At 47.4% G+C, this 27,546-nt stretch overlaps 1 protein-coding gene across 3 annotated transcripts in view; it reads left to right on the plus strand.

The window, feature by feature from the left end:
* The first annotated feature begins 2,079 nt into the window (after positions 1–2,079).
* The window catches only part of LARP1 (La ribonucleoprotein 1, translational regulator), a 71,661-nt gene continuing 46,194 nt past the window's right edge, over positions 2,080–27,546 (plus strand). For 2 of the 3 annotated variants that reach the window (XM_045028370.1, XM_045028371.1), the window contains exon 1: positions 2,080–2,665. In XM_045028370.1, coding sequence (XP_044884305.1) covers positions 2,203–2,665 — 463 coding nt within the window. In that variant the 5' untranslated portion in view covers positions 2,080–2,202. Of the gene's footprint in view, positions 2,666–3,629; positions 4,305–27,546 lie in introns of those variants that run through there. The other variant, XM_045028372.1, reaches the window with a different exon arrangement.

Raw genomic sequence — 27,546 nt, forward strand, 5'->3', positions numbered from 1 at the left:
TCTTTTCCTAGCTGGGAGGTTGCCACCTTTTCTTACTGATGTGGACCTCCCCACAGTCATGCACAATCCTGGCACCGCTGGGTTGTACTACTACAGTGAACTTTACTTGGGGCTGACCCTTAAGATAACTGGGAACCTTTAGCTAGCAGGGGAAATGCAGCTGATCCACACGCTGCATGGCTTCCGGTTTGGTTTTAGACACTATTGAAGTTGTTGGTTTTAATCTATAAGGCCTTCTTTGTCTTCGAGACCACAAACCAGACTCCCTCCTGGGTTCTGATTCTTTTGTGCCTCTTTGGCAGCACCGGGGGGGTCAGAAATCATCTAGATTTGGCCAGGTGCGAATTCTCCCAGTGTGGGGGGGGACTGATCAGCTGGCACTGAGCCAGCATAGCTGGGTCCCGCTCTATTTCCACATCAAGCCCTAGCATGGTGGAAGCACAGTGCACTCGGACAATTGCCGGCTGGGGTAGGTTAGAGGAACCCCTAGGACCCTTCTCTTGCCCTGTGGGCCACCACGCTATCCTTACTGCTCCTGACAACAGTACCTAGGTGTCTCTCTGTGACAGACACCACATGGAGACCTCCAGAGCTGAAAGCACATGTTTCTACAGCTTGAGCTAAGGGCCAGGTTCTGAGCTGGAGGCTGTAATGGACTTGCATGCTCTGTGGATCGGGTGCAGAAGGGGACATAATGACCAATGGGTTACAAGTACTCTTGAGAGCTGGAGGCAAGACATTCTCAGAGGAGGGTTCCTGGCTATTTGAAACTCCCGCTGGGGGTCTGTTAGAACTTTAACCCCTATTGCCCTTCAGAATAAGGTGCAAAGTTCATCTCTTTGCCCAAGACTTTGTCTAATGTTTTTTCTTTCCTATTTTTGTTTCATTACTTTTCTTTCATTTCCCCCTTTCTTCCTAACCACTAACTTTAAAATTCCTCTTTTCCCTTCTTTCCATGCACCACTACCTTGAAGCTAAATTGTTGCTGCAACTTGTCGTGCTTTCAATATTCCTAGGGGTGTCTCGACTCTGTGAGCGCAGCTTCTATGATACATTAAATACCAGTTCTTCTAGATGAAAGGTAGTGCTGTAGAGAAGTAAAGCATTGCCTTATCTATTAAATATAGAATATGGGATCACATGAGGCTTGTCGTGATTATAGGATGCCTTTACTGAGAATCACTGCGGCATTAGACAGGTCTTGTCAGCTGTGGCAATAAAAATGAAACAGCCCCCCACACCAGCCCATTTCTTAGGGTTGTTAAGTCCTACTTTTTTCCTCCCTCCTCTGTGAACTGCATTAAATCTGATGGAAATGTTAGTCTGGGAGGATAAGGGTGACAACCACCAATAACAGTTAAATTATACAGTGGTTTGAAACGTCTGGTATGGGAAATACTGAAGATTAGTTAATAATTAGCATAACCTCCTGAAATGTATGTACCTGTATACAAGGGAGAATACTAAAGCAGGACGACAAGCTCTTCAGATCCCCTTCCTGCCCCTAAAAGTTTCCCTAGGAGCCATACAAAGGGGCGTGCTGGGGATAGGGAGACAGCTAGGGGTGGGGGAGTGCAGGGGTCAGGAGCTTTCAGGGGGTGGGGTGGGAGGGTGACCAGCAAAAATCGGGACAGGGACGGGAGAAGGGGGGAATAGGAGCCTATATAAGAAAAAGACCCCAAAATCGGGACTGTCCCTATAAAATCTCCAAGGGGGAGATCCTGGGGGGCTGCCCAGAGGGGAGCTGGGGGGACAGGAGGCGAGCAAGGGCCCAGGCCAGGGTGCTGCTGCTGCTGCTGCCGCTGCCGCTGCCGGCCCAGGCTGGAGACGGAGGCTGCCCCGCACCCCCGGGCTCCGCCCCGTCCCGCAGGCGCTGCCCCTTTAAGGCGCTCCTCCGGCCGCCGCGAATTGCATCAGGCGCGTGCGCGCCCCCACCCGCCGAGGCGGAGCGGGCGCTGGTACGTGCGCGCGCGCGGCGGCAGGCAGGCCGCGAGGGGGGGGTGCGCGCTCCCGTGCCAGTCGCGTGGTCTCCGTGCTTCTCCATATTGCTGCAGCTGGAGGGGCGCCGCGGGAGGGGGAGCTGGTGCAGGGAGCCCCCCCCCCACTCGCTCCGGGCTGCGTGCGGCGGAGCAGGGCCCCGCCCGGCGGGGGGAGCGCCTGGAGCAGGAGCCGGGGGGACGCGGCGGCCGGCCCGGGGCGCAGATGGCGACCCAGGTGGAGGCTCTCCTGCCCGGCAACCCCCTGCTGCCCGCCGAGGAGCACGGGCTGCTCATCAAGAAGCCCCAGGAAGGGGCCCGGGAGAAGGGCGAGCCCCCCATGCCCCAAGGGGAGGAGGGCCGCGGGGGCGCCCCGGACAGCTGCCCCAAGGGGGGCGGCGTGGCGGCGGGGGAGCAGCCCCGGCGGAGCGCGGCGCCCAGGCCGCCCAGCATCAAGCAGCAGAAGGAGGAGAGCAACAACCAGGAGAAGGAGAACCTGCTGCAGCAGCGCGGCGGGGGCGAGAACCGGCAGCCGGGCGAGGCGGGGGGCAGCAGCGGCGGCGAGGAAGGCGGCGAGCAGGGAGGGGGCGGGCGCAAGGAATTCATCGAGGCCCCCCCGCCCAAGGTGAACCCTTGGACTAAAAACGCCCCGGTGGCCGTGGTCACAGTCAACGGACAGTCCCCCCCAGGTGGGTGCGGGGGTGAGGGTGCGGGGTGGGGACCCCGAGCCGGGGCGGGGTGCGGTGCGGTGGGGGGGGGGATCGCTGCTCTGCAGTACAGTGACTCGGGGGTTTTTGTTCTCCGACCCCACCCCAGTTGGCTCCGTCGCTGTTGGATCTACCCCCCGCCTCGGGGTCCTGTCCCCGACCAGCCCCCGTGCGCTCGCCGGGGGAGTACGCCAGGGTGGGGTGCGTGGGGCTGCGGGCGGCCGGAGGGAAGCGTGATCGCAAGGCCTCGCTCTCACACGCGCTCGCCCGGGGCTCACAGGACCTGCCTTTTTTATGAAAGGCCTCCCCCCCCCCTTCCAGGGACATAATACATATACTGAGATGGGGCCCTTCGTCTGTGTGTGGACGGGGGGAGGTTTGTTCGGAATAGATCACCCCTCCCCCCCCCCCAGTTCAGCGTTGCCTTATTTCCCATATTGTAAATGTTGAATGAGTCTATTTGGCCTGGACCAGAAAAGGACTGACCCCCCCCCCGATTCCGTCGCCAGCTGTCTGGCTTCGAGTGCCAAAGTTTGCCAGGGTGCCAAGAATACGGGGACTCGCTGGAGGTAACCCGGCGTGGGGAGAACTGAACGTGTCATGTGGCCCTGGCGAGTGGAGGGGGAGCCGAGCGCACGCCGCCGCTCTCAGCCTTAATCCCAGCCGGGCGCACGTGTGGAGGAGAAGCGGGGGTGGTGGTGGTGGGGGGGTGATCTGGGGAACGTGGATTTAGGATTTCTGTAGCAGCCCCGGCTCGCTGGGAAAGGGGAGGCTTCTTGCAGCCTGAGGGAGCCATGAGGGCGGAGAGCATGTGTGCGCGGGGGAGGGGGAGCGGAGCCCAGCCCCGGCGGAGCGGCTCGGCCATGCGGCTTTGGGGCCGGGGGGGGGGGGGCGGCTTTCAGGCCGAAGGTTCCACAGCGGTGTTGCAACGTTCCAGGCCGCGGTGCGAACGTTCCACGGCGGAGGACTGAGCCTTCGATCTGGGCAGCGTGTGTGGGGCTGGGCGGCTGCGCTCGGAGCTTCCTCCCCTTCCCGGCATTCCACTGCAGCAGTAAAGACAACGTGGTTTCTTCTGCTGCGAGCATGTGATTTTCTCCCCCCCCCCCTCCGGCTCACCGCGGGGCCTTCTCCTTCTCCCCCTTTCCCGGCACGAATCGCCCCCTCTCCCGCCGATTTGCGCCCCAGCAAGAATCTGCAAAGCCTTAGAGGGTGACAGACAAGCTGTGCTGGAGGGGGCGCGAGGGGGAGGGGACCTGCCAGCCCTGGCCCATCCCCCATTCCCTACCCTGCCTCTCGTGTGTCTGATCCAGTGCACCATTGATCGGAGCACGCTACACCTTTTTTTGGAGGGGGATTCCCCTTAACCCCCCACGTGTTCTCCGTTCTCACAGCGGCCCTGCGTGTATGCGAAAGGTAGTTCTCTCCCTCCTCCCCACGTGTGCGTGTTCCTCTGTAGCTTAATGCGGCTGGGCCCTTGACTCCTGTCTCCCTTGCTTTGCTGGCACAGTGACATGTAGGCCTCAGTCCTTCATTTCTGTGCAGTTCCAGAGCTGGAAATAAGCTGGAGTGCGTAACCCTCTCTTCCCTGCATTGAATCTGTGTGGAGGATGGGAAAGGGAGGGTGAATATGCTGGACAAACAACCCCTCCCCCCCGGCCCCTTTTGGAATAAATCCTTGGCCCAAAGGACATTCCGAGTAGCTTTCTGGTAATCGTGCATGTTGCAATGCTGATTCTGTGGTGTAACTTCAGCCCCTCTTCCCCCAAAAGTTACTGAGGTGTGTGTGGTTCAGTTGTAGTTTAGTAACAACTGCCTTTTAAATTGTGCATTCTTCCTCCCACCGTTCTTTTTAGGCCAAGATTGGAAATGCTGAACACTTCGCATTTTCTTGCACGTTGTAATAGATATTACCTCCATCAGGAGAAACAAACTGTTTTAGCATGAAGGGAACCCATACCAGGAGAAAATACTGAGAATTTTAAATGGATATCTCATTTATGAGGGCTTTTTAATTTTTCAGCCTTCCCTTGCAAACTTTAAATTGCATTCCCAGCTATGACATCTGATTTCTCATCAGTGCGTGTACCATCATTTTGCAAAAGTTGGTACCATCTAACATGATGAATCATCATAGTTATTGATCTTTGGAAGATGGACAGCTCTGCAGTATCTGCTTGGAATACTTTTTTTAGTGGGGCAAAGCATATAGGAGATAACTTAATAGTCCACAACAAAAATCTCCGTGGAGGCAAACTGCTTTAGTCTGTGAAACCATGGAATGGTATAAGAATGACTTGTCTTAACAAAATTCTGACTGTTTTGCTGCCTCAGTTTACTTCTTGTTGTATGACCTAAAGCTGATCTTACACCTTCATGCAACGGTGAGGATTCATAATGCTGCCTTGTTGGGCTATATTCTGTAATAGCCATTCTCTAGAGTTTAGCACTTGCAGCGTTTTCAAATTTGCAGTGCAAACATTTTGTGATTCAGGAGGCTGATCCAGCGGGTTGTGATGTAAGCAGAACATAAGACTTCATATATGAATTTTTGTGCATATCATCTATGTAGAGCTTTGTGAATTACATTATTTATCCTAAACTCTAAAGCTATACAACTACATACAGTACTTCTGGTGAGAATGGGTTGAAAGTATACCCAAGATCTGCAATAAATGTCTTTTTTTTGACTTGCCTTCATCTCTTATGCATTAATATTTCAGGTTTTAAAGGACAAAAGACAGCATGTTTTGGTATTGGTCCTGTTATCAGGGTGGGAAAACTATTTTTTTCTTGCGGGGGGGGGGGGGAAGAGAACATGTGCTTCAAGAAAGATACGACCAGTGTTAAGCACTTGAATTGCCACACTACTGGGTTTTTTGGAGGGGGGGGGGAGAAAACCTCCACAACTTCTTCTTGTGGCGGAAATTAGTTGTAACAACCTGAATTCTGTTCCACTCAGAATCAGAGTATTCCTTAAGGTGTTAAACAGTGAAATTGACTAGTGGGGCATTTTCTGGAGGTTGGCAGCCTTGCCTATAGTTCACACAGAACAGGCCTTGTCAATATTATTCCGCTCTTTTGCTCTTGGGGCATTGTTTCTTTTGCTGCCTATTAACTAACAGGAGAGAAAAGGTGTTTATTTTACAAACATGGTTGTCATAAAAAGAACAGGAGCACTTGTGGCACCTTAGAGACTAACACATTTATTTGAGCATAAGCTTTCGTGTTTGTTTGTTTGTCATAAACTACCCAAATGGACAGACTCATGGCAGAGAGCTCCCTGATGGGCTCCATCTTGAATATATTTCCTAGCATTTGTAGGTTTCAGTCGCAGCTAGAAAAGTTATTTAACAACTTGTGGTAGAGGGTTTCTTACACTCACCAAAAGCTCCTGGAAATTTTACAAAGCTTGTATGCTCGTTTCACAGATACATGTGGGTTAGGTAGTTTTAGGCTGCATATTAGAACAGTCTTTAAAGGTATTCCAAGAAAATTGATTTTTTGCACGTTTAATGGTGGCATTCTGAAGCTCAAGTATTTGAGGCAACCTAAAGTTATTTTTCAAAATACCCAGAATGACTAAGAACTTACTGTTAAACTGCTTTCAAAGCTGCATTTCAGTTCTAGAAGTGTAAAGTATCCTAGACCTGATCCCTGCAAGCTAGTTTGCTTGGGTGAGCCCTTGTTAGGGTGACCAGATGTCCCGATTTTATAGGGACAGTCCTGATTTTTGGGCCTTTTTCTTATATAGGCTCTTATTACCCCCACCCCATTTTTTCACATTTGCTGTCTGGTCACCCTACCCCTTGTGGAGACCTGTGGACATCGGCAGAACTCTGCAGAGGTACAAGACTCCCTGCACAAGAATTGCCTTTGCAGACTTGGGGGCCTTAAATAGTAAGAAAAATCATTTTAACTCCTTCATGTGCATGCTGTAAGACAGTATAACAGAATTAGGTGACGAAAGATGCTCTTTAGGCAAAGGCCTGTGCTCAGGATCCAAGCTTCTAGACACAGTTCTGTGCTGATGGTATTTTAATCCAGACTTGCAACACCGCTACAGTTCCAGGTCTGGGTATTTCCCACACACAGTTGCTTAATTGTCCCATGTTGTACAGTGGCTTTGAGGGATACGTGTACTCGGGCTCTGGCGGGATACCGTAAAGCAGGATTTACAGCAGAATCTCCAAAGGTGAAGGGCTCGTGCACCTGCTGAGGTGGCTTTTTAAGGCATGTGCCATGCAGGAGTGAGTGCTGGGGCTGAACAATAAAATCTTTTTGGACTTCTAGGAAAGAGGTTGGATCAGAAAAATGTTGGTGTAAAAATATTAGGGCATAGAAGAAGTTTCCGTGAATTTGCTCAGATTCTTCTAGTATTGTATGCTCAGAAAATCTCTTTGCCTAGAATTTTGACTAGTTATGCATTTGGGGAGTGACTCAGAGGTATAAGGAAGCCAGGGGAAATATTTAGTTGGGCTCTTAAAGATTAGCACAATGGTAATGTTTGTCAAATGCAGTAAGACTTGTATCTGAATGGTCTCCTAACTTACAGCCATTCTGGCAAGACTGGTGGTGATTTTTCTTTTTCTCCTTATTGCGGTCTTGTGACAAGATCCAGGTAATTGTAGCCCCTTGGTACAGGACTTACTATGCGTGCACTTTTATAGTCTAAGTAAACAAAGTCAGTAGCTTATCTCGCATAGACAGCCCTATAATAATAGAGTGCATACCGATGAAAGGAAAAATATCCTGCTAAGGAAAAGGGTAGTGCTTTTGTGTTTCCAGAGGTGGCTATACACGAAACTTAATATATGAACTTCAGATGTATCAAGATTTTCTTTATCTCCTAGGTAATTTTTTTTGGAGAAAAGGAATATGACCTGAGGAGTAGCCTTTAACAAATCTCCTCCTAAAATATTTTGTGTGAATCTTCCCCCAGTTGTGCAGTTGCATGGGTGTTAGCAATGATGCAAGCACTACTGTGGACAAGGTTCAAGTGTTTCTAGCACCCAGTTGTGAAAAACTGCTGCACTTGCTTAAAGAAACATTGTATCAAGGCACTTACTGCTCTTTAAGAACTGCTGTATTTTATATTTTACAGCCTCTGTTGCAGGGTTTTCATGGCAGTGCCAAAAATGGCTGAGTTCTATCTACACCAGCTCTTACGCTATTAACTGCCCTGGTGCAAGCGCACTGTTGGTGGGAAACCTGTACATCACTTTCTAGTGTAGATGTAGCCTGTAGTGGTGTTTTTTTTTTGTGTGTTTTTATTTTAGTTTCTTTTTTTACTGCAGTTTCTAGCTCACTGTCTGGTGTATGCTCTCTTTCTAGCTGATCTTGAAGGCCAGTCAAGCTTTCCAAAAGACACCTCTTAGTGCCTTGTCACATGCATCAATGTCAACCGACTCCTGTTTGGAAAGGGCATCAAATAATGTGTGGGTAAGCACACTTGGGGCAGGAGAGGTGCGGTGCGGGCAGAAGTAGCATAAACCTACACTGCAATTACGCTCCCTTTTATCCCTCCCCGACTGTCCGTGGGGATGCGTCCCACAAAGGTTTGGGGAGAAGCACTTGGAACCAGCCCCCACCAGGGAGACGAGGCACAAGTGAGAAAATTGCTTTGCCGTTGGCATGTTTTCATCTAGATAACTTTTCATTAGACACAAGAAAGTTAGTCACAGCTATTGTGCCAAGTAGCCAATGCTTGGTAATCCAGCATGCGCTGATCTCCAAAGTGTTGGGCAACTCTTATTCTGTCACGGCATGTAGCTGTGTAGCGCTGTTGGCTTTGTTGAAACAAAGACCCAACGTCACAGCAAGAGTTCTGTTCCCCTTGATTTCATTTCTTCTGAACTATCCATTAGTCCTGATCCCACAACTCAGGTTTGAGTAACTTTTTGCGTAAGGGGACTGGAACTTCCTGCCCTGAAAGGTTAAAGGGCTTTTTCTCCTCCCCCACACGCCGATGCCCTTCAGCTTTATTCTGGACCTTTGCTCTGTTCTGCACTGTTTGTTTCAGGGAAGGTTGGGGAATGCAGTGTATTCAGTGAGAGCTGATTCGTAACCCCTTGTTGCTGGGAGTCGTGAACTCCCTGATATGACGCTAAGCTCTAGATTTCCAGTACGAAGGAATTAATTCAGGTGATTCTTATCAATCTTTGCTTTAAACCTTTCCAACTTTTTTTGGCATCACATTTGTGATACGTGCAGATTGTGAAACTGGTGATCATTTAAGGCTGAGATTTGCATTGGACACCTAACTCCCTTAGACCCATTTGAAAATCCTACCCGTTAATATTTCTGATAGCGTGCCCCTCCCCCCCCAAATGAATTGAGCACAGACATGTCTGCAACAGTAAATGGGCAACCAGGGTATTGGTTGCAGGGTTCTGTCGCCCTTTCCCTATTATGATACCTAATCCTTTGGCATTCCAGTAAGTAATGTGAAATTGTACTTGGGGCACACCACACAACATCCTAAACAGGGCGCAGTTTTGGTGCTGAGTAGCTGAAATATGGGACTGCCTTTATTCATCATTTTTGTGAAATGTTCCAAGTCTACCTCCCTTCTCCAGGTCCACTGGAACTTGTTATAAGGGCAGATCAGGTGTGTTCACTTTACTGTAAAATCTTTTTAAAAGGCACAGCCACCATATTTCCAGGTGCAGATAACGCCCGCATCTGTAAATAGGGCAACTTTAGAAAGATGTGAACCTTAGTGGAAAAATAAACCTAGTATTTGCCTAACTCCAGACACTAGAGGATCTTGGTTTGCTTTACAAACACAAACTTAAGCCTCACGGTATTCCTGTGGGATAAGTATAACCCCCATTTTACTGACAGGTAAACCGAGGCACGGATTTTTCTTGCTGAGGGCCATGCGTTTAACCTTTGGGAGAACTAGGAAGAGAACAAGGGCTCCCAATTCTGTGCTCTTTTTTTTTTTAACCTCAAGACCTCAATGAATCAGGATACTTGGGTTCTGATCCATTCCCAGCCCGGGCATACACTTCCGTTGTGGCCATGGGGAACTCTCATTTTCTCTCTCTCTCTCTCCCCCCCCCCCCCCCGCCGGGTCCCTCTTTCATGCCCAAGGCTGTGAGGCCAGTTGCTGAGTGCGCTTAATAGTTGCCATGTTTGCTCACATATATGTTGGTTTCACTGCCTGCAGATCTAATTCCCAGTTTGGTATGCAACTGAGGCTCTCTTGGGTATGGAAGGTGTGCTATAAAACCATATTCAGTGAATCCACTGGTCAGGCTGAGCAGTTACTGTAGAGCTGAGACCTTCTGTAGTTGATGTGCCAGGACATCTCGTTGTTATGCTGGTAGCTTCAAGACTCCAACATCTCCTGTGCTGTTACCTGGCCTAAAGTAGAGGTGTGGATGCGTTGTACAAATTTGTGGTCTTCCACTTCTTCATGTTTGCATCTGCTTTTGCTGTGTGCTTCACTTCAGATCATTGTTTTGGTCCCAACTTCCTGTTCTCTGAATCCAAGGGTTTGTTAAAATTCTGCTGAAAACCTGTGCAGAGCTTTGTACCTGGTGAGCATATATCTGGCTTCAAGACTAAGCTTGATAAGTTTATGGAGGGGGTGGTATGATGGGATATCAATTAATTGCCAAAATTAGGCTCTTTAATTATTATCAGGTAAATATGCCCAATGGTCTGTGATGGGGTGTTAGTTGGGGTCCGTTCTGAGTTACTACAGAGAATTCTTTCCTGGGTGCTGGCTGGTGAGTCTTGCCCACATGCTCAGGATTTAACTGATCGACATATTTGGGGTCGGGAAGGAATTTTCCTCCAGGGCAGATTGGCAGAGGCCCTGGAGGTTTTCCCCCTTCCTCTGCAGCGTGGGGCATGGGTCACTTGCTGGAGGATTCTCTGCACCTTGAAGTCTTTAAACCACGATTTGAGGACTTCAGTAACTCAGACATAGGTTAGGGGTTTGTTCCAGGAGTGGGTGGGTGAGATTCTGTGGCCAACGTTGTCCAGGAGGTCAGACTAGATGACCATAATGGTCCCTTCTGACCATAAGTCTATGAATCTATATTCTCAACAGTAAATCTGGGGAAGCTATTGAAGTAAAATCCGGTAGCCAGTGATAGTCTCATGACCGCTTAGCAGGTAAGCGAGGGGGAGAGTGCAGATGAGAAGGGTCTGTAACAAGTTAATGTGCCACAGCAAGAGCCTATTTAAAACAGCTGTTTGCATGTTTGAATGTCTCTGGTCAGAACAAATGGGAGCTGAATGTGGCTGTTGAATAAGTCGGTTAGCAGGGTTCTTTGCCGAGGGAGTCTTGGCTCACGGAAGGGGTGTGTGTGTGTGTGTGTGTCAGAATGGCTGCTAGGTTGAAAAGCCTTTTGGAGAACTGGGACTACTGGTGGCCGTAGTGAGACTGTGCAGGGCGTATGGCTTCCTAGGCCTGGCTTGGTAGGTATGGTTGTGGAGGCTGGTTTGTGGCCACATTCAATGTCAACATGTTTATAGGATGAGCCATGTGTTTTCAGAAAACGTCACTGCCGCGTTTTTCTGAACTCCTAGCTGGGGTTTCCTCTGAATTTGCATGGTTTGCACTGTGATGGGGTGGCTTGTGGAGGACTAGTGTGGACAGATACCTGCACGCGCCCCTTCCCAAGCTGCTGCTCTGGGGGTTGGAAGTCTGCAGCATGCCAGTTCCAAGACAGCTTTGAGCTGTTGAGGGTTATAATGTATAAAAACTAAAAGGGTCTGTGCTTCCCTACCCAGCACTTCATTGTATTTTGATTAGTGTCTGTCGCATGGGGTAAGAACTCCTGCATGCAGTGCTAAAGCAATGCTTGCTGGGTTAGGGACCAAGTTCTCTCTAAACTGTGTTGCTGTGCTGCAGTCTATTAAGCCCTGGCTCGGATCTGCTGTGGCCAGGGGAGAGGTGTCTAGCTTTCAGGCCCAGCCCCGGAGCAGCTGTGGTGGGGAGAGGCGCCCTCCCCCCCCTCTCCCCCCCCAGCCCAGGTGCTGCTGCAGGGAGAGAGAGCAGGGGGAATCCTCTCTCCTTGCCCTAGCCCCAGGGAAGCCTGCATCCCAAACCCCTCATCCCCAGCCAGAGCCTGCATCCAACCCTCTGCCTGAGCCCCTCATCCCCGGCTCCACCTCAGAGCCCTCGGCCCCGCACCCCAACCCTGAGCTCCCTCCCACACTCCGAACCCCACAGCCCACCCTCGTCACATGAATTTTATGTGCACCAATATGGAGGTGATGTCACATACCACCTCCATATTGGTGCGCATAGCGAAATTCATTCTGTACATGTGTGGGGAAAACTAGAGGGAACGCTGGCTTGGGGTATTATGTTATGCAAGGGGAGAGAGGGTGGCTGAGAATTAATGACCTTGGTCTCAGACCTGTACCTTACCTTTACCAGGTTAGTAGCTGATTAATATGGCTTTATTCCAGAAGTTCATTGCAGTGGGGAATTTCCCCAAAGCTTTCTTGCATTGGGGTGCTGTGCAACATGGCCGGCAGCTGAATGTAACTTAAAACTTAAAATGCAGATGATTTTCTCTCCTCTCTTTTCTGATCCTTTTTGATCTCCATTTGATGTGACTCCGCATTGGAAACAATGAAGAGCAGCCTTCGCTGCAAGACCTCCCTGTGGCTTTGGGCACTTTTGGACTGGGTAATCGAATCAGTTAGAAATAGAAAAGACCCTTTTAATGTAGTAGTTCCTGTGCACTGGGATTTACCATGGGGGGAGCATGAGCTGATGCTGGCAGTGTCAGCAGTTGCCGTCGTTCGACTAATTCCATTGATTTAGAAACATAGGGCCTGTTTTTCTTTTTTCAGCCTTTGGGTAGGTACGCTTTGTGTGCTGAATGCCAGTATTGCTAACTTTGCATGTGCTTTTGGGTATGCACAGTCAAGTCCCTGCTTTGCACATCTCTATAGTATCTGAATGAGATGGATGGTGCAGTGTTTTAAAAGGATATGGCTGGTGTGATTACTCTCCCTAGCCATGTGTGCCTACTTACATTCCTAGCCTCCTGTCTTCCTGCTGTGGTGGAGTGCTGGTAATGCAGTAGAGGTGGGAGAAACTTGTGTGGGGAAACTGGGTGACAGTCAGTTTCCTGCTCCCCTGGGGTGGAGGTCATGGAGGGGGAATGTTACCCTTCCAGTCAAATACAGTGGTGTTGGCTGGCTCTGGAAAGAGTCCGGTGTGGGATGGGCAGGATGCCGACTGCTAGGTATGGTCTTGGGGCTGTACACAAAGAGAAATTTGAACTCTAATGGCATCTGTAAAAAGTGCTGGGAAGAGGTTGACCCTCATGCCAATTGTAGACTCTTATCTGCTGCACTTTGGTTTGCCAGCCAGGTATCTTGGGGTTAAAGTGTCAGACTTAACTTTTGGAGGGTTGGGGAAAGAGGCTTTGGAAGACGAGGTCTGGGTCAAGGGTACGTTTGGAGCACACTTTTTTTTTTCCAGCTGAGCAGTGATGTGTGCAGCTCTCTTACAGAGTCACTTCACAGTCCTCAGTGCACTGGCAGAGGACCTGTGCAATGGAATAGTTTATTTGCTAATAAACAGTCGCGGAACCCCTTCTCCTGCCCAAGTGGGTGAAAAGACCCAGAAGATTCTCTTCTGTCCTCCCCGCCCACCCCCTTCCCAGTAGTAGTAAAGTTTTTTGTGGACTCACTGTCTAGTACCTGTATGAACTTAACATGTTTTTAAATACTAGATGCATTAGGCTGTCATTTAATTCTGTTAATTAAAACTTGGAGCTATTCTAAAAGGTTAAAAGGCGAGTGTTGAGAACATCAAGGTTCTTACTGTGCCCGTTAAGCATGTTAGGAGACAAGAAGGCTACAGAATTATCAAAAACCTACAGGAGAAGAGGAATGAGTCGGGTTGTTGGTGATAGGAGATGGCTACTAGGTGGAGTTGGCTGTGATAGGATGTTGAAGGGGACTAGGGGGAGTTGCATGCTGTAAGACGGGCAAAGTTTGCTAGAACTAGAAGCTATGGGAAAGTGGGTAGGACATACGACAATGTGATTCTATACAAAACTGGCTAGTTCACTATGGGTCCCGCCCCCCGAAGTCTTCACAATGTTTGAATTCACCACATAGGGGTTTCTCATTCTAACTGTAGTAAACGTGAAACCTGCTGGTCAGTATTGCAAAAGGGTGATTAGTGATTACCAAACATACATGACTACACTAATCTGACTCACTATGCCTAAAGGTGAAGAAGTGGAAACAAGTGATTCAGTGGAGTGAAATAACGAAAACTGATTTATAGTTTTAAGTAAAATTCAAGGTGTTAAGTAATGAGATGAAAGGATTCGTGCTCATCTCAAACTGCAGAAAAATCAGCAGCTTCAGATTCTTCATGGTCAAATGGAACATTTGTGTGTAATTGGAAGAACAGGAACATCAAATTTGTTTCTGCAAGCCAGACACTTTTTATACCGCCATGCTAGAAAGGAAGCCATGATTGTATCTTCAAGTCCCTGTTCCAGGCCTTCCTTCTATGATAACACTGCCATTAGTGTAGCACAAGATGAAGTTTTAAGAAGTGGCTGAAGTACTTTGAACCTGTCTGGAGCAGTACTTCCAGGGAAAATTTCAAGTTGTGCACAAGTTACTGCAAGTGAAGAAATGGCAGAAAAATTAAAGCAAAGAACTGAAAGCATAAAGGATGACATTAGTGGAAGATGTTTAGTTGAACATGAGAAATGACCTAGTAGTGGCCACCATAAATACGGGGGAGAAACACATTTCTACTTAAAGCTGTTCCTTTTGTCTGACAAGGAAATAGCAGAATATTGTGCACAAGTTGCCTTCTCTGCTAGAAAGGCAGAGAAAAGTTAGATCAGGGATTTCTTTGTCATTTGCTCAGATAACGAAAATAGAAAAATTTAACTTTTCACAGGTGCAGTCATTCTGAGCTGCTTAGGTGTGGATGCTCCACATGCTGTCTAAACCTTGAGTGAGAAATAATACATAAAAGTTCTTAAACCATGTTGTGAAAGTTCAAAAATTCCACCATAGCCACCATTGGCCTCATGGTTGGTTGTGTGAAAAGAGGATTGATGTGCCGGCTTCCCAACAACCTTTGCAATCACGCATGGGAAGATTGATGCAAATGAAGACCCACACAAAGTGCAATACTTGTGTTGACATTTGCGCTGATGGGAAGAAGGAATTTGATGCAAACATGGCCCATATTTTAAGCAAGGGACTAAATTTACCAAAGCAATTTGAAGGAGGTTTCAGAGGGACTTGACAGATTATAGTCTGATAACTCTGCAGTTGAGGTCTCAGTGGAAATCTGGCTTGATCTAATTAACAACAACAGAACTGGAACCATACAAGGACAAAATGGAGAAATAATTCAGAGAAACTACAGAACTTGGTTTAAAGCCAAACCAGAAATCACACGCAAGAGGGAGGATTATCTGAGGCCTTGTCTTGACCTGAAATGTAGGTCCACCTAGCTACATTGCTTGACATCGCTGAGCTGACCCAAGCCCTTGTATAGATGTTTGCTAGGCCAACGGAAGATTTCTCGCCTCTCGGGGTGGGGGTGGGTGAAATTTACTATAGCAATGGAAAAGCCCCTTCTGTTGCTGTAGCAAGTGTCTATGATGCTACAGTGGTGCAGCTGCAGTGCTATTGTAGCACCTGGAGTATCAGTAAAAACAAGCACAAGTGGTTGTAGATCAGGGATTGGCAACCTTTGGCACGCGGCCTGTTAGGGTAAGCCCCCTGGTGGGCCGGGCCAGTTTGTTTACCTGCTGCGTCCGCAGGTTCAGCCGATCGCAGCTCCCACTGGCCGCAGTTCGCCGCTCCAGGTCAGTGGGGGCTGTGGGAAGCGACGCGCTGGCCACTGCTTCACCCCCCCCAGTTATGTTTGAGAAGGTGGTCTTTTCACGGTAGTGAAATGAGCTCTGCCGTTTCCAGCTCCTGGGCAGGTCACTGGCAGAGTGCTGACTCTCTACTAGTGATGTTTGGAACCATGTTCTAATGCAAGCAGTGCCAGTGCGTCACCCAGACAGTCCTAGGCCATGAGATGACCGTGAGACTTTGGTTTGGGGTATTTGGTTGTGCTTATGAACAGATCTTAACTCTATTTGAATGCCCGAAATGTAGCCACAGGGGTTTGAGATTAGAATATTCCCTTCCACTGACCCCCATTTTTTCCTCCCCCTAGCTTTCTAGTGATCTCCTTCTTGGCAAACTTTCCTTTGGCATCAGAGGGTGGGATAAATCTCCAAAGTTTACCAGCCACTGATGCCCTGAAAACTGCTGGATTGGTCCTAAATTGTCCCTTTTTATTGGGAATATCTGTGGAGGCATCTTAATTTTGTTTCCTTTTTAATATGCAGTAGTACAACCAATGCGGCACTTTTCTTTTTTTTTTAGGCAGTGTTTCCCCCCCTCGGCACCCCTCTCCCCAACTTCCATATAGGGACTGCCGCCTGCTGACCACCTGGATGGCTGCATGTTTCCAACGGCATCTCTTCAGGCTTATTCAGGCAGGGAGCCGGGCCACCAGCTGCTTCACGGAAGTGATAATCGGACGTTACTTTTCTCTTGCTCTTTCCTCTAAGCTGCCTTATACTTTCCCTGCAGCTTTTCAGCAGCTCCTGTCTTGATAGAGAGGCAGCAGGGTTTTACTGCTTATCCACTTTGCCAGGTCTTATTGGCCCTGGAGTGGGGGAGAGGTTAATGCTGGGAACATCCAGTGTCGTACTTTCCAGTACAAGAACTGATAAATGGCTGGGAGAAAAAACAGCCGTGACCAGACCATTACTTTCTCTTGGGCATGTGCTGGAATTACAGGGTTATCTGTTTGGAGACACCTTTATTTTATCGGTCAGCTGGAATGAGCGCAGCCCCTAGACTGCAGTGGAAAACCCTTTTGTCTTTCTTTGCCTTTTCCTCATCAAGGGTTTTATAATTCACTTCTCCAAAGCTTAAGGTGCATAGTGCACTGTGGGTAAACACCTTTTATACTGCTTGCCAGAATTGCAACTAGCCTCATTAACAAATGGTCCTAAGTAAACATCCACCCCTGCACAGTGGTTTCCCTCCTGGAGCGGCTTTGAAAAGATCACCAGCCAGGGCAGTAAGCGCTAGGGTGACCAGACAGCAAGTGTGAAAAATCAGGACAGGGGTTTGTGTGACGATGTAAAGTGTGTTAATGCAAAGTACTTAAACTCTCATCCTTATGGCAGCTGACACTTGGAATGTGTGTGGGTCTCTGTTGCACTCTTGTGTGATGCAGGGACCTTATTGCTGTGCCACCTGCATGAGGTGTTGCTGTGCTGATGATGTGACAGGTACCACCCGGTGCTTGTGCCTTCTAGTGGGGACACCCAGGTGAGATAAGGTGTGTTAAGATTTTCCATCCTGTGAGATGGAAAGGTAACCGCAAGTCGGGGTAGTGTAGTGTACAGAATTAGCCTGTCTCTTCCCATAGCTTAGTTTGTGGCAGTGCTGACCAGGTTGACGGTTACAATCGTGGATTGCAGTAATAACGAGTCAGTGTGTTCCTCTTGCGTCAGGCCTAATGAGCTTCTCTTCAGCCATTCCCATCCCCCAGTTTCTTCTTCAGAGAAGTGGCATCTGTTTGAGAGAGAACATGCATTCCAGGCAGAAGGGAAGGAGGACAGACACCAGGTGATTCAGGCCCGTTGTGCCTTTTTTGCTATAGCTCTTACCTTTCTGCTAATGTGGGTAGAAAGCAGACACGAAACAAGGGTGTCTGAATTTGGTGCCGATGGAGGATAGTGACTGTTCTGAACAAGCCTGATGGGCAGCTTGCTTCTGCATTGAGGAGGGGAGTAGCACACAGAATATGCCCTCCTTTTGTAATGCAGGTTTGCAAGTTGAGTGTCCTTCTGGACTTGTCAGCTTCTTCTGGAGGCCAGAGAGCAGCGCTGGCAAAGGGCCTTTTTGACTCAATTTATTTTGTTTTTAAGGCCTATTGCCCTAGACTCTCATGCAAGCTCTTTCTATTTCCAAAACCTGCAGACAATTGGGAATCAGGGCCCTCCTCTCCCCCCACCACACACTAAAAAATGAAGATCTTCCTAGATTGCTTAAATTTTACAGCACTCCCATCAGCCCTAGCTCTGGGTCTCTGGTGCAGGCCGCTGGAGGTGTGGCCAGTTTTGGTGCTGTGTACAAACATTAACGGTTACAAGATGCCTGTGTACATGCATGCCCACACATTTATACATCAGTCTTGCGAATGATGTGTAGTGCCCTCCCTAAGCTCTTGCTAGTTACGCTGCTGGCTTCCCGTCATTGATAACAAATTCCTAGTTTATGAACTATCCTACACTCCTGTCCTAGGGCCAAGCACATAGATAACTGCATTGGTTGGTGCAGTATAAGATCCTGAATAGGGTGGGATATTAGGGTACATCCACACTACCCGCCGGATAGCGATCGATATATCGGGGATCGAGACGCGATAAATCGATCCCCGCCGTGCTCCCTGTTGACTCATGAACTCCACCAGGGTGAGAGGCAGTAGCGGAGTTGATGGGGGAGCCGCGGCCGCCGATCCTGCGCCGTGAGGACAGGAGGTAAGTCAAAATAAGATACGTCGACTTCAGCTACGCTATTCCCATAGCTGAAGTTGCGTATCTTACATCGAACCCCCCCCCCCCCCCCAGTGTAGACCAGCCCTTAGTTTGCTTGGCATCTTTGAATGCCCACTTTGGCAAGGCTGTTGCTACTAAAAAGGCATCCTTGGTGCCTACAATGGTGTAATTCTTCTTTTTGAAAGCCAGCACTTGGGACCCTAGCTGAAAAATCCAGTGCAGGTGCAGAGGAAGGAGAAGGAAACAGGCCGAAATTTCCTGGTGCTTCCTCATTTCGCAGGCGTTAGGATGTTGTCTACCCACTGCTTGCTGATTATTTGGAATGATGTGATGTGGCACAAATGTGGTGATCAGGATTGTGGACATCTAATTGTATCAAGGGAAAAAAGTGGTGGTCAGGGAGCCTGTCTGGGTCAAATATCTTGGCAGGGCCCTTGCAGTGTCAGATTGATGTGAAAACCTGGAGCTCTCTCTGTATTTTTGTGCTTCGTGTTTTTAATCTGCCTTGCCTATGTTTGCAGGTGGGCTGGCAAAGGAAAGTCTGACTCTCCCAGAAACCTCCATTTTTGGAAATCTGTTACGCATGCTCCTCGGAGAGCAGCCCCTGTCTCTGTCTTTGACCTAGCAGCCATCTGCGTTTGTGCTTGCCTTCCCTTGTGGCAGGTGTGGAAAAAGAAAGTGTTGCCTGATTTAGACTCCTCTGGGTGCATGAGGTGCTGTTCCTAATTGGCAAGCTAATTTCTAATCTTGTCAGTTGTGCTTGAAGGGAGGAGCTGGGGACGGTGCATCCCAGAGGGATATCCTGCCAGGCAGTCTTTGGCTTCCCATGCCTCAAGATTGCAGATGTCCTCGAAGCAGGTTGCTATTCAGCTTTGCAAATAAACAAGTGCAGTTTACTAATAGTTCTGTGGCTGTTCTCTACCATGGGCAGGAGGGAGATGCTGTCTGTGTGTTCAAAGTCTGGCTCTTATCTCTGGGAAGCTGAGTTCAAGTCTGCCTTTTAGTCACAGGTGAAATGAGTGTGGTGTTCTCAGCCTTCCTACACATGAATGGCTGCAGATCAAGGGGTACTGAGAACTGGAAAATGAGGTGCTGCTGCACAGATACCATTGCTTTGGCAGAGTTGTGCCAGGGCAAATGTGAGCGACATGTGCCTTTGGCCATTGCAAAGAGTCCTTGTTTTGAAGGGACATAAATTGTTGGGCGGTTCCTGCCACCCACCTGCTCAGCCAGCCATACAGCAGATTGGATTTAAAATCAAATGTCCTAAACAGTGACCAATACGACAGATTTCTAACCGGACCTTCTAACTTCCTTTCCAAGTGCAGAGGGGGAGCTATGGGGGAAATCGCTGAAAAATAAGCACAACTTTTCACATCCTCAGAACAGTGGTGACTCTGGCAGTGGTGGCTTACCTAGCTTCTTGCTGGTTCCAGTCTGTTCAGTCCTCCAACATCTAGTTCAGGAATCAGGTTTGCAGGTAACTTAGGTGCTCTACTGTGCACCTCATAGGATTGCAAATGTGATTTGGGTAATTGGGCACATGGACAGTTCTGGTCCCTTTATACTCAGTTATCAGATTTGCATGAGCTCCCTCCACCTGCTCCCTGCACAGAGGAAGAGAAATTGCAAGTGTATTATCTAAAGTTGTTTCTCTTCCCGTTGTCGTCTGGTACAAAAACACTTGTCCCCACTACCTGTGCTTGTAGAAGCCAGTTTAAAAAGTAAGAAATGACAAGGGTGTCCAACCAGTAGAGCTTGTGAGTTGTAAATGCCTTTGCTTAATCGCGTCCCCGTCCCCCCCCCAAAAAAAAACCCCAAACCCAACAACCCTGCTTTCATATGAAAACTGATTGAACTGATGAAGGGTTCCAGCCAGTGACACACTGACATCAATTTCCACTTGGCAGCGCTAAGAAAGGACTTCCTCTGTTTTAGTTTTAAGAAACCCTAAGTAAATCTAAAACCTTCTAAATATAATTCAGACCCCAGCTGTATCCTATATTTCTTTTTTCACAGGTACTTCTCCCAGCTGTAGCTCATTCTGGTGTGTATACACTAGACCAGCTGTACTGGGTGTTTTTTTGTTTTGTTTTTGGGGGAGGGGGACCAAAACACCCTAAAACTACACTTCTGAATGTTGATTACAGTTGTAGGCTGATTCAGCAAAAACGTATAAACTTCCACTGCATCAGCATTTGTGGGTGGCTTATTAAAAAAGAAAAAGAAAAGCTCTAATTTCTGACCTTCCCCTTTAATACACAATCTGTATATATTACTGACCCATTCAGACACCTCTTTATAATCATAATAAAGGCCAGGCTGCCCCCCTTGAAACCACCGCAGCAGGCATATTTTAGGAAGCAGGTTGAAAGAAGCTTTCCAATTTAAAAGTTTTGGGTGGTTTAAATTTTTGATTGAACATAATTCAACACCTAACATTAAAGTTTAAACATAAAAATGTGGCTCAGAGAATGTTATACTATGCAATTATTTTATTAGATATCTAGGTACGTTAATCTGTATATTTGATCCCAAAGCTCCTTAAAAAAAGTGAAATTCCTTGTTGATTCAATTATTAGTTTTAAAGTGATTTGTAAGCTTGCTCTCTCCAATGTACATATATTAATAATGCCATGGGTATTTGCGTTTCTGTGCACATCACTTGACAGAACACATGAAAGTCAAGCTCCCCGGCCCAAAGAACATACACAGTATAACTAGGACAAACGTGACTGAGAGTGGCTCAGGTTAGAGAGCTATGAGGACTTACTAATAAGGAGAGCAGTGTAGGCAGGCTTTGACAGAAAGCAAGTTTGATGGGGAGAGAGGGCACTTTCCACTTTTGGAAGTGAGAGGCTGTAATCATAAGGGCAAGAGAGAGTACCCCCTCCTCCCCCCCCTTTTTTTTTTTTAAAGATGCGTCTTAATTCTTGCATCTTCACAATTGCTGGAGGCTTTTGCTCCATTGTGGTGTCTCTGGTGAGCAAAGATTGGTCTTCTGCTAGAAATACTGAATACAGCCACTGAAATAGGATGTTGGTGAAAGGCTGACATTAGGGTGGCCTTATGGTTAAGGCACAGGAATAGGACACAGGAGACCTGCGGTTAATTTCCACTTTAGCCACCAAGTCCCTGTGTGACTTTGAGCTAGTCACTTAATCCACTCCATCTATCCTATGCCTTTATTCTTCATCTGTAAAATGGGGATAATACTTCCCTGTCTCACAGGGGGTGTGTGCATAAAATCCATTAATGATTGTGAGGTTCTCTGTTACAGTGATGAGGGCTATATAAGTACTGGATAGACCCCAGTGTATTATAAAAAAAGTTTTTTTTTTTTTTTAGTGAAATAATCCAATTTTTTTTCCCCAAGGTCTGTATAACTGACGTTTGGGGCAAATTTATTGCTGGCTTCATCAAAGGAAGAAAATGAGAAGCTTTTATGCAGTGTTCCAGCTAGGATAAGTTGCTGCAGGGTATAACAGATCCTGCTTATGTTTTACAAAAATTGGTCTCGGCACTTGGATGTAAACCTCAGCTTTGCAGGTTTTTTCCCAACCCACTTTTCTTTGCTTTCAGAATGTGCCAGAGACTGAGAACTTTGTAGGCTGCACTGCTGGGGTTGGTATCATGTTGTCTTGTGTGTTTAGCCCATTGGATCACTGGTCCAGATTTGGGATGTTGGGTGTTACAACTACGTAAAGAATAATGCATCTGACAACATTAGAAGAAAATGGGATTCTCCTCTAGGGCATGATCAAGACTTCGATTTATTGGGCTGGTGCTAGTGCAAATCATTGAGAGTGCACAGATTGGCAGAGCTGTTCTGCTAGACATTACATTCTTCCTGTTCTAGGAGCCTGTAACAGGCTCCTATCAGAGACTCTATGGAGTGTCTCTGGGGTGGGACAAACTCACATATTTGCAGTAAATGATAGTAATATGCGCTTCTCAATACATGCAACTTATCCGACAAAGTAGCGTTGCCTAAAATTCAACCTACGGTTAAGTTTTTTTTTTTTTTACAAGCACAGTATCACTTTTTAAAAACAGTAAATAGGGAAAAGGTTGATCTGCCAGCCCTAAAACATTGCTGCTTCTATGTATGGCCATGTCTTGCGCTCTGGCAGCCAGTCTGGGACCTACGGAAAGCCATATTTCAGAGAGTCCTTGAAGGCAGCAGCTATACTTTCTCTGTGTGTTAAGCTTATCTTGAAACCCTGCTATCTTCAAACTCCCACAACTGTAAATGCAGCAAGTTCAAAAGGAGAATCTCTGGCTGTGGGGAAAGGGTCTCCTTGGAACTTGCTTACTATGTACCAGCCTAATATTGGTGGAGTTCTTATTTTGTGTTGGGGGGTGGTTGTCTCTGACTGTCCTGGTTAGTCTAACTTGCATTGCTGGGGTTGGTCCAGGGGAATAACTCCATAAAGACCACTAGCCATGATACCATGGCACTAAATGTTTCTTTAAAATATATTGGTGCCCATCTTCAAGGATAATTCCCTGTCCAGGAGTTCCTCGCTATATGGGATTTGCAATCTGGTTTAGGCTGAGGAACCTATCTGTTTTGGCTTGCAAGAATTCTGAACTCTTTATAATCAAGACCCATAATCCACATGGGTTTGGAACTTGAGCCAAAATATTAAAATAGCCATTTTATAGGCACAGCAACCTACTATGTTCCAGGGTGTGTGCTTGATAATATATGGGTTCTGGAGACGTTCTGCCCTGTACCTAGTGTCACAAGCACAATAGAGGTGGGTGGGTGGTAGTGCCCATATCCTGGTTGTTTAATAATAGTGCTTGGAAATAAAGCTGCTCTAAAGTTCCAGGGAAAATGCTTCATGTGCTGGTGGAGCGTTTTTCCTTCTACTTTATTCCATGTGGTGCCATATCTCTAGCTGCTGCTTCTGTGGATAGAGCCTTTCCCATAACCACTGGTGTCCGTGTCTGAGGTGGGTGGAATCTTTGAGTTGAAATGGCCCCTCCTGAAATGTAAACCTGGTAGGTTTGGGTTCAGTTTTTGGTACTCTATGGGTATGTCTGCATTGCAATTTAAAAGCCCCATGGCACCAAGTCTGGGACCTCAGGTCAGCTAACTCCAGGCTTGTGGGGCTACAAATAGCAATGTAGACATTCGGGCCCGAGCCCATGCTTTGAAACCCACCCCCCCTTACAGGGTGTCAGAGCCCAGGCTCCAGCCTGAGCCCAAACATCTACTCTGCAACTTTATAGCCTCATGAGTCAGGCAATATAGACCTACCCGAAGTGTGCTGTGTGGTACTTGAGCGTTAGTTCTGTGGTCCCCAAACTGAGGGGTGCATCCCCATAGGTGAGTGCAGAGAAATGTTCAGGAGGGGCCCTTGCCAGCCCCCATGGGGGGCGGGGTGGGAGGCCCCACTTCGCCCCCACCCTCACTATGCCCTCATTCCGTCTCTGCCTCAGCCCACTTCCATCCCCAGCTCTGCCTTTAGCTCAAGCTCCGTTCTGAGGAAGCCTCCTCGGCTGTGCAGTAATGGGGTGGGGAGCACTGACAGATTTGGTTAACGGTGAGGCAGGGCGGGGCATGACTGGGAAAGTTTACGCACCACTGCATTACTCCGCCAGAACGGGAGGGGTGGGATTTTCCCTTTACTAACACACAGATAATATCATTGCAGTGAGTAACCCCCTGTTAGCTTCGTGCTCTAGGCTTTGTGGAAGGCCTTTCTGTGTGTGAACATGTGGGTGGTGGCCTTCTTGCAAGAAAGGATTAGCGTGTTCTTCATGCTTTGTAAAGATCTGTCTTTATTTAAACGAAGTCTGTTCTTCCTCTCTTTAAATTCCTGTAATTCTGATAATGGCTTGTAGTGTGTGTTTGCGAGAGAGAGAGATGGGAAATGCACCTGTATTCTTAGGGTTTGTTCTTAGGAAGGGTTTGAGAGCATGCTTGATTACAGTAAGTCATGGCAATGAAAGCCAGGGAGCGCCTACTGTTGCTGTATTCAGATATTCTTTTCTTTTTAAAAAATCCTTTAATTTTACTGTTGCTGGCTTAGACTGCAAAAGGGTGCAACAACTCCCAGGTGCCACACTGGGTCTCTCACAAGACGTGTTGCTGTATTCACTAGCAGGAGACAGTCCCAGGGCTGCTGGCCTAAAGATGAGTGGTTTTTAATCCCGTTTTGGGAAGAGCACCTTGTTTACCCAGGTGGCCTAGTTCAGGGAGATGCACTAAACTTCTAGCAGGTTTTTTGTAGGTGAGTCAGACTTTAATGCTTCCCTGTCCTTCCCTCTCTCGTGCTCACTCCAAATGCACTGAATCGCATGAGGTGTTGCTGACCCTGGGGCCAGTGGTGGGTGTTACTGTCGACCCCTCTGTGTCCCAAGGCAAATTCAGTAGCTTAACCTGCTAAGGATGAGAGGAAACTTGTTCAGAGGCTGCATGTATAGAATAGCTGGCATTTCCTTTGCAGGAACAAAGCAACTTTGGGTAAGAGGAAGAAGAAGCCAGAGGATCTTAGCTGTCTTGTCTGGGAGGCCTTGTATTTTAGGCTGGAAATGCAAAAGGGAATGAAGGTGGGATGTGGGTGTGGCACTATGTATAGTGAAGTAAATTTTAACATGGTTTGGGTGACCTGAAGTGCAGTATAGATCCCTCCTACCTGCTGCATTGCTGGTCTGTATCCTTTGTCCTGCTCACTATAACCATCTTTATCTTGCTAGTTCCACAAATCCTGAACCATTTCTTCCCGAATGCAAGCTGCGTCGGAAAACAAGCACTTCCTTTGCCACTATGGTAACTAGCATGGCTGTGACTTAGCTACAGGTGTCAATGGCCTCGGAACTCTTGCTGCAAGATAAATGGGGTTGAAAAGGTTAAATTTTTTAGGGGTAAGTGTTGGTAAAAATCAGTTCCACCATATACACAGAGACCAAGGGGGAAAAATATTTAATCGATGCTGATCAAAGTAAGGAAAAAGCTCCTTGAGAATTTGTTAGAGTTCCACCTTAATGTGTATCAAACATGTTGTAATGCAGGGGTCGTCATCCTATGGCATGTGTGCCAAAGGTGGCACGCAAGCTGATTTTCAGTGGCACTAACACGGCCCGGGTCCTAGTCACCGATCGGGGAGGCTCTGCATTTTAACTTAATTTTAGATTAAGCTTCTTAAACATTTTAAAAACCTTATTTACTTTACATTCAACAATAGTTTAGTTATATATTATAGACTTACAGAAAGACCTTCTAAAAATATTAAAATGTATTACTGGCACGCAAAACCTTAAATTAGAGTGAATAAATGAAGACTCGGCACAGCACTTCTGAAAGGTTGCTAACCCCTGTTGTAATGAGTGCAGCATAAAGCACATATTTACAGCCCTGCTAAAACAGCTGGCTCCAGCATTCACGAACCCGGAGCTGCAGATGATGATGCAGCTTTCAGAAAGCTTTAACTTTTTGAATCTTAGCATCTTCTGTCGTTGTTAATAATTGACCTCCTATAATTTCCCACAGCAGTGAAAGTTTAAATTGACGATGCTAATGTTTATTCTGAAACTTTCTATCAGTGGAAATTATTTAAAAAAAGAAAAAAAATTCAAGTTCTGCCAAGTCTATGAGCTGTCTCCACAGCATGCAGTGATTAAGGAATCCAGACCAATTTTGGGGCTGGGGGTGGTTCTTATCTGTGATGATATAAACCTGAAACATTTTTTGAAAGCGTTTTCTTTTAAAAAGAGCCGTACAGTAGCTTCTCCATTTCAATGGCCAATAGGCTGTTGCTACGTTCTCTCCAAAGCAACCTGAGAGGAGTAGTGGGCACCTTCGAACCATGGAAGTTTAAAAGGCCTGTTAGACTGTATAATCTCTCTCCCTGTCATTGCAGGATTGTGCCGTGTGGCGCATTGATTAATAATCGATTTGTTCCCTTCCCTCCCACCAGCTCTTTAATAAGAATCTTTATTTGTATCTTTACAATATCTTACAAATTCTCTCTTCCCCCCCCCCCCCCCCCCCAGTATCTCTGTGGTCCTTGTCTGCATGTCAGTCGGTGCCCCAGCTCAGAGCTGTACGTATTCCACTTCCTTGCTGGAAAGCGACTGATGACTCTCTGCAGGAAGGGCTAACTGTTGGTTGTACAGCACATCCTTTCCTGCATGCGAGTTAACACACTGTGTTGTAACTCGGGATTTCCCATGCTCCTCCCTCTCTTTCCCCCTCAAGTCGCTCCTGTCCCCAAACAGGATTTTCAAGAAGCTGGAAAACCAAAGCTGCCAGTCGGTTGAAGAGACTGCAGAGAAAATGTTCCAGCTATATTTTTAGGGTGTCTGGTAATGCCTGTGTCAGAAAATTCTGCTCCCCAGAGCCAGGAAGTTGCCCAACAATGTCCCAATAGATTAACGGCTGAAGAACAAATAACTGAAGATCCTGCCCCTATGGGGGATCTAGACTCGCTTCGGCACCGACATACACCACCTTGAATGATAGTGTGGTGTTGCATGTTGATGCCATTGTGCTCCATGAAACTGATTTGATGCCTCACATCGTCCAGTGACCGATCATGAGGCAGCCAGGACTTCAGTTCATGTCACAGCCTGTACAGAAATTTCATTAGGACTCTTTCATAATCTTAAAGAGGATTTTTAGTTGCACTGGAGTGCCAAGGAAGCGACTAGAACAGATACAGAATATTAATGACGTATGACTACGGTTACACAAGTTAGCTCACAAGCTTACATAGGCCTGTCTTCACTCAGGAGTTAGCACCAGTTTTAACTAAATAGGTTTAGTGTAGCTATGCACCTTTCGTGAAAGCGGTGAAAAGGGCCTGTGTGAACGCTGTTAAATCAGGTTTATCTCTGCAGGAGTCTGCACTGGTTAAATTAAACCTATTTTAAAATGATTTTTGGTGCAGGTTTTTTGTGTGACAAGCTCATAAGTCACTCTTAGAGTAAAACACCCCCCCCATACACCCCCCCCCCAAATACACAGAGGGGACAAAAGACGCAGCAGGTCCTCCAGAAGTTATTCTGTCTAGATGGGGGGAGGTGGGCAGAGAGTTCGTTCCCACTTCAGTTTAAACATTACTTTTCATGAGTAACATGAGTTACTTCCTGCACCCTAGTTAGAAATCAGTGCTTTGGGATCCACCTTAAAAAGGGCAGGAGTTAAGGGGGGGTAGTCACATGTTCATAGCTTGGCTGGTTAATGGTCTTGGACCTTTTAAAATGATCACTGGCCCCTTGGTCTAGCTATATTTATTTCTGGACAAGAGTCAAGTC

The sequence above is a fragment of the Mauremys mutica genome, chromosome 8 (assembly GCF_020497125.1).
Source record: "Mauremys mutica isolate MM-2020 ecotype Southern chromosome 8, ASM2049712v1, whole genome shotgun sequence".
NCBI lineage: Eukaryota > Metazoa > Chordata > Testudines > Geoemydidae > Mauremys > Mauremys mutica.